Consider the following 13,537-nt stretch of genomic DNA (forward strand, 5'->3'; position numbering starts at 1 on the left):
TAAGAGCTGACATGTAGCTCAGTTTTCAAGGGCTTAAGTTCAGCATACCATAAAAAGCCACAAAGAAATCTTGCAGGCAACCACACAAAATTTTGTTATTTCCTTTTCAAAATCAGAAGCCATCATATGCATAATGCAATATTATTAAAATAGCATTAACATTGCTGCATGCTAAATAATATTTAACTAATACTCTTTAGTGTCAAATCATGCTTCTCAACAAATATTTTTAAAATGCCATGTCCTTAATTATATTGTACTGTGCATGTTCAAAATGATATATCAGCAACTACATCATTCCATATAATCTTTTCCATAGGACTTTTACATCATTTAGAGTGCAAGATGCTAGCATGCAAGGATAAAATTAAGTATGCCACAGCAACAACCAATAAAGCATTTCCTTACTTTTAAATGCTTAATTTTTTAATGTTCCTTTTGTATGTAATAAAGCTTTTTAAGAATTTAGAATTTAAAGCCAGTTATCTTTCTAGCATACACCTCAAATCCATTTGCAGCAATCAGCCTAGAAGTTCTCTTGAGCATCTGAATTTTGAATATTTATAATTTTGTTTGATCTCTATATATTTATTATTATTTTAGTTGTTTATTAACATGTAATTAACAAAAAATTAGCTATTTCTTTGGTCAAAATTAGCTTTTTTTCTCTAGAATATTAAGAGCACTTCAGGAAAACAGCAGAACTTTTGATTACTCAAAGATCAGACAATGTGTTTGAAAAAAATTGATGCTTGGTTTAAATGCGGCGTATTTCACACTTTTCTCATCTAATATCCTCTCACTGGTGTTAGAATCACAAAAACATGGGACCATTGGACAGTTTGAGTTAGAAGGGACCTCAAAAGGTCATTTAGTGCAACCCCACTGCAATGAACAGAGACATCCTCAATTACTTCAGATTGCTTAGAGCTTTGTCCTGTCTGACCTTGAATGCCCCCAGAGATGAGACATTCACCACATCTCTGGGCAACTTGTTCCAATGTTTCATCACCCTATAAACTACAAAAAACTTCTTCTTTATATCTTGTCTGATCTATTTTCCTTTCATTTCATGCCATTACCCACTGCCATATCTCAAAAAGTTCTGCTAAAAGTTTGTCCCCGTCTTTCTCATAGGACCGTTTAAGTACTAGAAGATCACAATAAGGTCTCCCCAGAGTCTTTGCAAAGCTGGACAATGCCAGCTGTCCCGGCTTGTCTTCAGAGGAGAGATAATTCAGAACCTGGTCCTCTTTGTTACCTTCCTGTGGACTCACTCTAACAGGTCCATGTCCTCCCTGAGGACCCCAGAGCTGGAAGCAGGACAGCAGGTAGGGCGCCCCCAGAGCAGAGCAGAGCAGAGCAGAGCAGAGCAGAGCAGAGCAGAGCAGAAGGGCAGAAACATCTCCCTGGACCTGCTGCTCATGCTGCTTTTAATGCAGACCAGGTTGGCCTTCCAACCTGCAAAGAGACTTTACTGGCTCATGTCCAGTCTCTCATCCACGACCATCCCCATGTCATTTTGGCAGGGCTGCTCTCCATCTGTTGTCCCCCAGACTGTGTGGACACTGGGGGTTGCTCAGACACACCACCTTGTACTTAGTCTTGTTGAACCTCATGAGATTCCCATGGGCTGCTTCCTTTACTTGTTCTGGTCCCTTTGGATGATATCCCACCCCTCAGGTGTGTCAACCACACCACTCAGCTTGGTACCATCTGCAAATCTGCTGAGGGTGCACTCGATCCTACTGTCTATGTCACTGTCGAAGATATTAAATGGTACTGGTCCCAGGGCAGACCACCACTTGTCACTGATGTCACCAAGCCGATGCAACTGCCCAATCAATTCCTTATCTACTGAACAGTTCACCCATCAAATCCATCTCTCACCTGTTTAGAGAGAAGGATGTTGCAAGGGACCATGTTAAAAGCAAATCCAGACAGATGACACCTGTAACCCTTCCCTTGTCCACTGATGCCATCACTCCATCATAGAAGGCCACTTGGTTGGTCAGGAAGGACTTTTCCTTGCGGAAGTTGCGTTGGTTGTCCCAAATCACCTTCCTGCCCTCCATGTGTCTTAGCACAGCTTCTAGGAGGATCTATTCTACGACTTTCCCAGGCAAGTGGTCAGTATTTCCCAGGGTTGTCCTTTCTATCCTTTTTAAAAATGGGAGCAGTGCTGTCCTTTTTCCAGTCACCAGGGACTTCTCCTGACTGCCATGACATTTCATGGAGAGTGGCTTGACAACTTAGGTCATTCCCTAAGGACTCTGGGATACAATTCATCAGGTGCCATAGATGCATGCTCAGGTTCCTCAGGGGGCCACCAACTTGGTCTTCTCTTAAAGTGGGAGGGGCTTTGCTCCCCAAGTCCCCATTTTGCAGTCTAGTCACTCAAGAGGTATGGGAAGAGAGGTCGCCATTGAAGATTCAAGTAAAAAGTTAGTTCCCTGAGTACCTTGTTCATTGTGACTGGTTTGTCAGTCTTGCTCATGAGGGGTACTGCACTTTTTTTGACCTTTCAAGTTAAAAGACTTAAGGGGGTTGAACATATATATTATATTTCCCTAAGGCCGTTTCCACTTGCACGACCAGCACTTACTCAGCACCTTTTCATTCTAGAGAAGGTCTTACTGACCCTAGTAGGTCTGGAGAACTTCTATTTCACATGGATTAATAGTTATTTAATAATTTATTAAATTATCTACTTTTTAACAACTGCATATCATGTCTTTGTCTCCAGTTATTTAAACAGCTTTATTGTACTATGTTTATATAGTATAATGGTCCTTAATTCCTCAGGGAAGAACCTCCGTTTCTTGAAGAAACCTTGAGGAAATTTATAGCAAGGGAATATAATTATTTTGAGCTATGTATTTCAGAAGAGTGGAAGCTGTGTGGTTTGGTGCAGAATTTAGGGAAAGGACGAGAATAGAAGGTGGAGAGAGGAGCCAGAGCTGTGAAGAAGAAGGGCTCCTCATGGGTCTTAGCACTGCCCAGCCTCCAGCTGCAGGGTGAAATGAGTGCTGTGTGATGTTCATTGCCTCCCAGCCAGGGCATCCTGTGGGGTATGGCACCAGGCATGAAAAACAGGAAAGGTGTCCTCAAGGAAGGGCCACCAAAATGCTACAAAGTCCCACACCACCCTCAGTGGGTCAAGGCTTTATAATCTCGATTTATTTTAGTCCAGGGAAAGCTTCTTGTATCAGGTCTGATCTGGTTTCTTCCAAGTACTTCTGCAATGCTACTCATGCAATACTTACAGAATCCTCTCCCTAATTTGCTCTAATGCACAGGCTACTCCCCCTCCATGTAAGTGCCTCCTGAAAATTTATGAGCTGTTCACTGTCAACGGTACATCGTTTGGTTCCTCAAGAATATGCAATGCTCAGTAGGGAATAGGGTGAGGGAATTTTCTGTATAAAACATAATTTGTAGGTACAGTAGGAAAAGCATACAAAAAAAACCAACAATAATATCCTTAAAATAAGCTGGTGATGGCCATAAAAATCAGCACTTTGGATTTAAATTATTTTAGGGGTTTAATTTTATGAACATTTTTAATATGAGTGATAGAAGCATTAAAAAAATAATAATTATGACTGATATAATTATGTCATATCTATATAATTTGTAATATGGGTTTTAAAGATTCTTAAAGTTAAACAGAAACAAGCCAATATCCATCTTGTTATCTATCATAACTAACATGTACACAAAACAGAGTTTTATTCAAGCACTCCTAAAGTGATCTTGTTTGAACAATTATTAGGGCTTCATTTTCAAATAGCAACATTCCAGTCAAGTTTTTTTTCATGAGTTTTGCTTTAAGGATGGTGTTTAACATGTTACTGTTTCCAGTGGAGTGACTTTTATTGTTAATAGGTAAATTGCAAGTATTATTATACATATAGTTTATACATATTTTGTGGGGTTTTCGTGTTTACAGCCAAGTGTATGCACATATGTTCCAAAATCTGACCTGCAGCTGTTGTAAAATAGAAAGAGGTATTAGTAAGTTGATTTTAAAACTAAATAAAGTTATAATAAACCAAATTACTTCTTACTATAGTTGTTCTCTGACCTTTATGAATGCTGCACTTTCCCCTATGCTCATTCTAATTTGATATTAAAGGTATTTTTCACAGGCATGTCAGTAGGAGGCAGTGGTTTTTATTGTAATACAGACTGTATGCTGTATAAAACATCATAAGTTCTGGATTTATAAAATATCTATCCAGGTATTTTTTGTCACCAGAGAAGTGGGAAATCCTGATGCTGCCACTTGTCTGGACCATGGTTGCACCTTCTCTTTCTGCAGTTCCTGCCTTGCCCTCCATGTCCATATGCTGTCTGTCTCTCCAAAAAGCTTTCCATCTTGCTATTAAATTATATGTAATATATTTATGTATATTTTCTTATAATTACTCTGAGATAGTTTGATTTTACAGATCTGCTCAAAAACAGATCATCAGCCTGTGAGTTGGGTTTCTCTCCTCTCCCCTCATATCCATGGTCCTCTGCAGTGTCTGCAGATTCTCTCCACCAAATATTTCTCATCCTCAGTTACTATTCCTTGCACTCATCAAAGGGAAATCCTTGACTATCCTCATCAAGTATTTCAGGCAATACTGCTATCTGAGATCAGTTATGTTCTTTTAAGCAAAGTAATATTTTAATAGAAGTGACAAAGTACACTATACAGATTTGGGTTATTCAGGGATGTCTGCAGAGAAACTGATCCTTTATGTAAGCATCTTCATGATATAAGTAAGATTTTTCAGCAGTATAGCAGGTTTAAAAAAAAAAAATCTCTGCTAAAAGTAATTTAAAAATCTGAAGTAGATTGAAACTCCTTTTGCCTCAATAACTTTTACTTGCATAATCTTGGCAATACACAAAATAAAATCCAAGTGACTTTTGAGGAAGTAATATCAAGTCTTATCTACTGCTTATCCGGTAGAAGAGAAATATCAATTGCTGCCAAATCACAATTCAAGGAAGAGAAAAGATCTTCCAGATTTTCATAGCACAGAGATTTCATACTAGATATTTCTAATGACTATTCAAGAAGCTTTTTAATTATGAAATACTATGCATGCTTCTGAATAGCCAGGGAATGGTACAAAAATGCAATTGGCAGCAGAAGAGTGCAAATAAATCATTTCAGAGACAGAAAGAAAATTCAATCTCAGTAACAGTTATGTAATAGGAACAAAATATGTATAACAAAAACAAGACATGGTTTAGTCTTTCAAAAATATAATTTATCATGAATACATTTTTCTCGGCACTGCAATTTGTAATTTAATATGTGCATAAGCCATAATTAAAATATCATTATAATTAACTTTGAATTACACAATCCTGCATCTTTTGTTTCAAAACTAAAGAATGCTTATTATAAAAGCTGTGCTTCAGTGTTTCACAGTGGTGTTCCCTGCCTTGATTTAACATGCTTGACTTACTGACTGAGTCTGTTCTATTTCTGGCTCTCGGACTGCTCTGAGTCTGTGGGGACTGAGAGGCTGAGTAGGACTACAGATGCACATCTGTGGAAGGTTTTATGCGTGGATATTTTTCTCCCTGGTAAACTGGGAGATTATGATTGATGAGCCCAGCATTAGGGTAATGTTATCAGGGACACTTTCTGCCTCTGTCCTTTGTACCGTTGCTGAGGTCAGACCATAATCATGTTAGCATTGAACATAGTGCTTTATTAATGTTTCATGAGTAACTCCACAGTAATCAGTCTAGCTTTGTATGGATAAATAAAACTGCTACAACAATCCCTGATGTAGAAATCGAATGTTGAAGATAGTGTAATAGGGCTTGAAAGTAACTTGACTGTCTTTTCCAGGCTTTTTAGTAAGTCTAATTTTCACAAGTTTAAAGGAATCTCTTTCAATGGAAAACCATTTCCACTTCTACTTCCATGTTTAGTTTGAAATATAAAACAACCACCTGAGCAATCAAAAGATACAATAAAAAATCCTAGCCTGCTATTTGTTCATTTGCATAGAATTTTAGTAAAGCTTGTTAACCAATTGGTTAAATTGTGCTGATTTATGACCCTGTGCCTCTGTGATGTTTCCTAGGCTATTCTGTGTTTTCTTTGGTAAGTATCAGGATGAAATTATGGCATTCTTGCTGTTATTTAAAGAAAATGCTTACATTCATAAATGTGCTAGAAGTATATAAGGATTTTATTTACTCCCACATAAAATTACACATAATGTATACCAGCAGAAAGCACAAAAGAAAAAAAAAGAACAAAAGAAAACAGCATCAGTTAGGGAAAAAAAGATCCCACTGTACATTATGCACTACCACATAGGATTCTTCTCACTGAAATGAAATTATTACTGCTGATTTTAATAGATAAGGGATCAGGAAAACCCTTACTTGAAATATTCCTTAGTTTTCTGTAAACATATTCACTGCTTGCTTTGCTAAGTTGCTGTAGAAATCCCAGGCTTGCAGAATCTTGCTGTGTTTTACACATCAGCATCACACCCAGGCTATTTTTTTCCACAAGAAAAAATGTAACAGCCAAAGCCTGGCCTGGGGATGACCTAACTGAATAATACATCTGCTGGCTGGTTCAAATAATGGAATCAGACATTAGGCAGGGAATGTCAAACTTTCCAATCCCTTTTGTATTTGTTCCTTTGACCAGTTTCATTCCAGTGACCAAAAAAAGGGGTACTGGCAGTTTGTTGTGTGTGTTAATAAAACCCTACATGAGGAAATTTTTCTAAAAATTATAACACATTCAAATTATTACATTTTGAAACTGTAATTCCATTACTTCTTACTATACATACTATCTGCATTTTCATGAAAAGGATTATCCTTCTTTAGCTACTTGCTCTTCATAATAAGCTTTGTAAAATATTATGCATATATCATGCTCTTTAAACTCCCAAAGTTATTCACTTTGTTTTTATCCTCTGAACTCCATCCAAATGTGAATGCTTCTGTTTTCTAGTCACCCAGAAGTGAATCCAATATTCCAGGTGCAGTCTCAAAAGGACCATAGATAGGTACAAGTGTTTACATCCTCTGTGATGTAATGATTCTCCATAGATGGCATCAAAATACACTTATTTCTGGTCGATATAGAATTACAGAATTTTATCTAATCTAATTGCTGTTCATTGTCACCCCTACCTTGCTACTGCTCTATTTTTGGTACTGTTTTTGTTTCCAGACTTCTGCTTCTTATTATCTTCTATTCTTTCCTCCCAAGGTGATTTTCAGTCTATGTTCTGCATCTAATTCAAATAAATCTATGCCTCTTTCTCCTGTTTTGTAGGCAGTTTCTAACTTTATCATTTTCAAGGTTCCTGACTGCTCATTTGAAGACAGCATGTATCTGTGTAGAGATGAATTTTAGCTCCTGATCATGCTCTTGCTAAAAGTAGATGATGAGATGAATAAAGGCCATGCAGAAACTGCCTCCTGGCAAAACTGTACAAGAATGGAATAATGCTCACATCTGTGAGGAAAGGGCTGGAAAACAGTAGAGGAAGGGTCTGATTCAAATGGGTGATAATTAGTCATTTTAGTAACTGCAGAGTACTCAATTATTTGAAGCCTGTAATTATGATACTACTCTAGTCTTAACACCAGTTTGTCTGTCTCCTGGCAGTCTGAGCATACTTACACTCATGTGGAATCAGTCATTATCTCACTATCAAGTCCTATAGCCCTAAGGAGGCCTAAATGCTATTTTTTAAATTTGTGTAAGCAGCTGTTGTCTTCAACAGCACAAAAAGTTTATTTGAAGAGCTGCTATGCTACTTTCCAAAAAGCAGGAATTGCACAAGGGAAATTAAATAAACTAAAGCTTAAGCTTTTTTCCAGGTGATCTTCTATCACATAGTACCTTTTATCCTCCTAGTAATAATTCCAACATTGTGGAAAGAAAATATTAATGAAGTACCATTTAATATAAAAGGAAGATTCTTACAAAATTTAAGAATAGGAATCCTTACTATGCATCTCTCATTATATCCCCCAATAGGTGGCAGCTTGCTTCTCTGTTTTCACCAAGGAATCACAATTTGGTTCTTTCAGAACTAAAAACTAAACCTCTAGGCCAATTTCAGTGTGCTTACACCTGGGCTCAGTTTGGTTTTAGCCACAACTACAACCCAAAAAGTGCTCTATGCAGCAACACAGGCACTCCACAGACACCAGCCTGTGACTGCACATCCCACACTTGAGAATTCTAATGGACTCCAGTGATCCTTTCAGTACACATCCCTCTTTTTTAGTAAAATTGCACTTGAATTTATTTTCAGCAGCTGAGACAATAACTTGTTTTTAAAAATAATTTTCCAATATATCTGGTATAAGAAAGGTTGTTCAGCTTCTTCCTGTCAATGACAGACTAATCTATCAATGACAAAATACAGTTCTCCTGGTTTGTGTAGTACATTTCATATGTCTCAAGAGATGAGGTTGCCATCACTTCCCTAAGAGACCGTTGTACATATGTCAAACCACTTATTCTTCTAAATGGAGGACACTTCTAAATCATCTACATCTAGGAATAGGTTTTGTTTTATAATATTCTTCTATTCTTCTGAATTTCATAGAGCTATTTTTTCTATCAACTCCCAAAGAACGATTTTCTTTAAACAGACAGTTCTTAATATTACGTTACCAAACCGATCAAAAAAAAAAAAATCCAAACAATTCAACACACTGCTAGATTTGCAATGCTACCACAAAAACACTATTGGGAATAATGCATAAAATGAACAGTTCTGCAACCCTATGGAAACCCACAGTTTACTGAAAGCACAGTCCTGACTCTTTAAGAAAGACAAGCAATATGCATTTTACGGAAGAACTATTTCCAGAACAATTCAATAAATTGAAGTATTGCTGGACAAAGAATCTGAATATACCCTGCTGTTCCTAAAAACTACTAAAAGCATACACATGCTTTAACTTTATCAATAATAAAATGTCTATCAAAATTAAAGAAAAAATATACACCAGAAATATTCTACTGCTTAAATCCTGGAGGGCACATGATGATTTACATCAGAGTTGTTATTTTGCAGAATTTCTTCAAAGACTGCAGTTGTTTGCTTATGTTCACATTTCTACACCTTCCAGTTCATCTTGATGAACAGGTAGTGCATATCTTTAGGTGAATAACAACTACAAGATGGCTTGCAAGACATCAGCATTTATAATATTCTTTTATTTTTTGATGTAGAAGATGGTGAGGAGGAGCAGACATAAATTTTTCAGGCTATCTTGCATTGCCAGGCTCATGCACATCTGATGCTTTTTCACAAGAGAGTAGATAACTGAATTTAACTTTCCATAATTTGGGCACATGGAAGGAAAATCTACTATGAAATAAAGGGTTCTGTCAAGCAAGACAGAATGCAAATTCTCTGCTTTTTTATTTTATTTCTCTAAATCTCGTTCTAAAGAGATGAAAAACAGAACTAGGTTAGCTGACTAAAATACAGAACCCCTTAGACTAAATTAAAGTTCAGCTTACCATCCTGTTGATACGGACAAAGTCTTCAGGTTTCTTGGCCCAGGGAGGGAGATCAACGTCATTCACTACAATATCATCTTCCCTGACTCCTAGATTGTAGCCATTACTGTTGACAAACATCTCGGGTAGGTAGTAAAATTCTGGAATTAACTCCTAGCAGGGAGAAAACACACAATGAGACTTCACATTTAACAGAGATGCTAAATTGTACTCTGAGAATCAGGCTCTCTTGTGCTACATATTTAAGCATTCCTAGGTTTTTTATGTTTCTGTGCACCTTTTTAAAGAAATTTTATATCCTGCTTTCTTTGACTTACAGTCAAATGTATTCTGCATAATGAAATATTCAAACTTTGTTTTTCCCATATCTGTTTTTATGAAAAGCACAACTTTAGATAAGGCAGTGCATATGAGTAAAGGAGACTTCTTCACAATAATAGCTACAAGAAAATTTATGACAAGCCTTCAATATGAAAATATATTGGATTTTTAAATTACTATTTAACAAAAATATTTCAAAAGGGGAAAATTTGCAGATATAACAGTCTCTTGATCTTACTTTCTTTAATTCTTTAATTGCATAAGAAAAAGTGGTAATTGGATTACCATTATAATGAAAAATAATACATGGTGAAGATCTTTTTCTACTGTAAGAAAAATTCAAGAACAGACACAGGGAAAAATATCAGTACAACAAATGTCCTTCAGACAGATATTAAAAAGTGAAAAATCAATAACTGCAACAGATAATAAACAATAGGTAACTTGGAGTGTGAAGTTTTCTCAATTTCCAGAATAGCTAAACAGTAATCCATTTTGACATAATGAATATTGCTGTTTGCTCCTGTTATTTTAGCATTAAGTATTGAATTGCAGTAAAAACAAAAAAGCTTTAAACCTCACTACCTTTTCTCTAATACCCAGATATGGATTAAATTCACCAAATTACATTGTTAAAAGCATTATGGCATTCAGCTGGGTAACATGATAAAAACTGATGACACAGCACCTGAAATCTGAGTCTCTTTGTGGTCCTTTCAAAGGCTGCAGATATGAGAAGCAAAAAACCCCACTGCAGACACAAACTCATCTAATTAAATCTGATCTGCAACTCCACAGAGAATAGAGCAGTTAAAGCAACCTTTCAAATTTACAAAGTGATTTTTTTAAAAGTGTATTTGTTACAATTTTAAGTATGTTTAGGAAGGCAATTTAATTACTTCTATACATCATAATATACTAATATAGGTTAGACTAAAATGCAAATCCAAACAGTATCTAACTTCTATAATATATTAACCAAGTAGACATGCCTGAACCTGAATAACTCATCATGAAACCAGCTACAATTCCAAACAGAAAAGAAAGAATTAAATTATTAGATGTAGTACATAATAAAACAGCAGCCAGAGCAAAGTCAAAATGAGAGAAATCCTGAATATCCTATAATGTTAAAAGAAAAAATATTAATATAATGCCCATCTTAAGTTTTATTATAGACACCTCTAATTTATTCAGAGTATTTCTTAAAAGCACTCTTCCCCCCTTCCCCCAAAACATGATTCACTAAATCTCAGGTTCCAAAGAAAGCCCTTTGGTTTTCTCTAATGGAGCCCAAAATAGAATGAATGGTCCTCAGAGCTGGAGAAAACTATACAGAAATCTTTCAGGACTTCAACAAATCACTATCCCAGGACTCACAACCCAACACATACTACCACACAAATCACTGACAAACTAAGAGCATTGCCTTAAAAAAAGGGAAAAATCCATAAGGACCTCAGAAATATCAAAAAGTCAAAATTAATCTTAAAGCCAATATTCAAATGAAGCAGAATTTATTAAGGAAAAAGTTTGCTTCTACCTTGTATAAAAGCCTTGAAGCACATAGCACTGGTTGCAAATACTATCAATTTTTATTCAATGTGGTGGCATACTAACCTTCAATGTCACAGCAACCAAGTCCTTCAATTCCACTAAAGAAAAGTTATTTGTTAAATTTTCGTTTTCAGTTTTAAATGTCATAGCATGTAACTGTGGACTTTTACATCTACACATACCTGAAAGATTTGTGCTACCCAGAGACACATCTAGTGTTTAACTGAATTCTACTAACCTTTTGGCTGAAGGGGTATCTTGAAACAAAGGGATTTAAGTCACTGAGTATTTTTAAAGGTATTTCTATTTAGTAAGTTTATCTTTGCTGCTCTTTGCTTTCAGGGTAATTTAATGTTCCCTTGTCTGGAATAGCAGAAAACATAAATAGAAATAGAATAAACAAAAGTATGTGATTAACTTTCTTTATAAGATTTATTGTGTTGTGTATGTTTAGTTTGAGCTGTCTTATTCCTGTGCTCTGGAAGTTAACCAGTGCCAGACTTCTGAATCCTCTTCAAATAACACTCTCCCTAGAATCCTAATCATTTCAGTTACACATCTCTTGTAGGTTGTTTTGTTGGTCAAAATAAAAAAAACTAAACATAGTATTTAAAAAGGATTAACTAACCCACTGTGTTATAGTCTCAGCATTCTCTTCAATGTTATTTTTAGTGCAGCCTACAATTACAGTGCTTATTTGAGTGCTATTTAGCATGAATTGAAATTTTTCTTGAAATGTGAGCCATGTTGCATGTGACCTTTCCCAGATACTCACATATTTCCCATACTTTGAATTAACCATTCAGTTTTCTTTCATACCATTTGATGTTCCTCTTGTAATTTTGCCATCTCCACTACTTACCAGACTAAGAAACCACAGTGCTTAAAAATAGCTCAGATAAATATATCCCCTTCTCATTTCTAGAGGATGAACTAGTATATACTAAAACACAGGCCCAGTATGAAAGCCTGGGGCACCCTGTATGTATGAACATCAGATTCATGTATTTAGCTGCTTAGATGAATAGAAAATACAATCAAGCTAGACATGGTTGATAAAAATTTGGTTTTATGTGTACATTGTTTATTCTGCTGTGAGAAACTGAAGAAGCTACCTCTTCTATCTCATGCCAAAGGCAGGCAGTGGCTGGGCATAGAAGGGCAAAAATCCTCTTCCTCAGGGCCCCTGAGCATGTTTCAGTAAGAGAAGTATAAACTGGGAGAGGCAGAGAGAGGAAGGATTAGCAAGGACAGTGAGGCAGAAAGGATGGAGCCCAGGAGCTTTCTGGGAAAAGAAACAGACAGGAGTGAACCTCAGAGGGGATGACAAGATGACAACTGGGGCCCAGAGAGAATTGTGTTAACTAAGAAGCCACTGAAAGTTGCAAGAATGTACAAAAGAATGCAGGAAAATATAACACTAGCAAGGACTATTTTCAAAGCCTATTAATATTTTCTCATGTAGAGTTTGTTTTTAATTTGTTTCACAAGTGGGTATGTGCCAGTTCATATTCTAATAAAGATTATGACTTGAGAGAGGTGCTCTTTTGGTGCTTTTTCTGTTATGGACAGGAAAAAGGTACCTCAAAAAAAATAGCAGTTTCAGGGTGCTATCCAGAGAGGTGACTGTGTCCATTTCTCCATTCCAGATGAGGTTCAGCTATCCAGCAAGCTATCTGTCTACCCTGTTGTCCCAGAATTTGAGTGAGAGCAATTCCACAATTCTTTCATCAACTGGTCTCAGTGTTTTTCATCTGGGGAGTTTTACCTAATAACTGCCCTGAATCCTTCATTATGCAATCTAAGTAAATTTTCCCTCATCCTAGCTATCATCCATCCCAGATACTGAGAATAAATTACTGTTTTCTCTTTGCATTGTTTATTGCATGTTTGAAAAGCATTATTTACCAGATTTACAGCCTTCAAGCTCCTAAAAGTCTAAGTTAAGGATAATGATGTATTGCTCCATTGTTTTTGTTACAGAAATGCAAAATATTCCTCTAACTTTCCTAAATCAGCTAGCAGATTTATTGCTAAACAGTCCATAACTTAATTTACTTCTTTATATACTTTGGACATATCATATTTTGTCACATGTTCATCACACAGAAGCCAAAATAAATG

At 36.2% G+C, this 13,537-nt stretch overlaps 1 protein-coding gene across 5 annotated transcripts in view; it reads right to left on the reverse strand.

The window, feature by feature from the left end:
• NBEA (neurobeachin) overlaps positions 1-13,537 on the reverse strand; it is a 452,410-nt gene that overhangs the window by 45,582 nt on the left and 393,291 nt on the right. For all 5 annotated transcript variants that reach the window (XM_058019299.1, XM_058019300.1, XM_058019298.1 and 2 more), the window contains one exon: positions 9,536-9,688. In XM_058019299.1, the coding sequence (XP_057875282.1) occupies positions 9,536-9,688 (153 nt within the window). The remainder of the gene's footprint in view (positions 1-9,535; positions 9,689-13,537) is intronic.

This window comes from Melospiza georgiana, chromosome 2, assembly GCF_028018845.1.
Source record: "Melospiza georgiana isolate bMelGeo1 chromosome 2, bMelGeo1.pri, whole genome shotgun sequence".
Classification (NCBI taxonomy): Eukaryota; Metazoa; Chordata; class Aves; order Passeriformes; family Passerellidae; genus Melospiza; species Melospiza georgiana.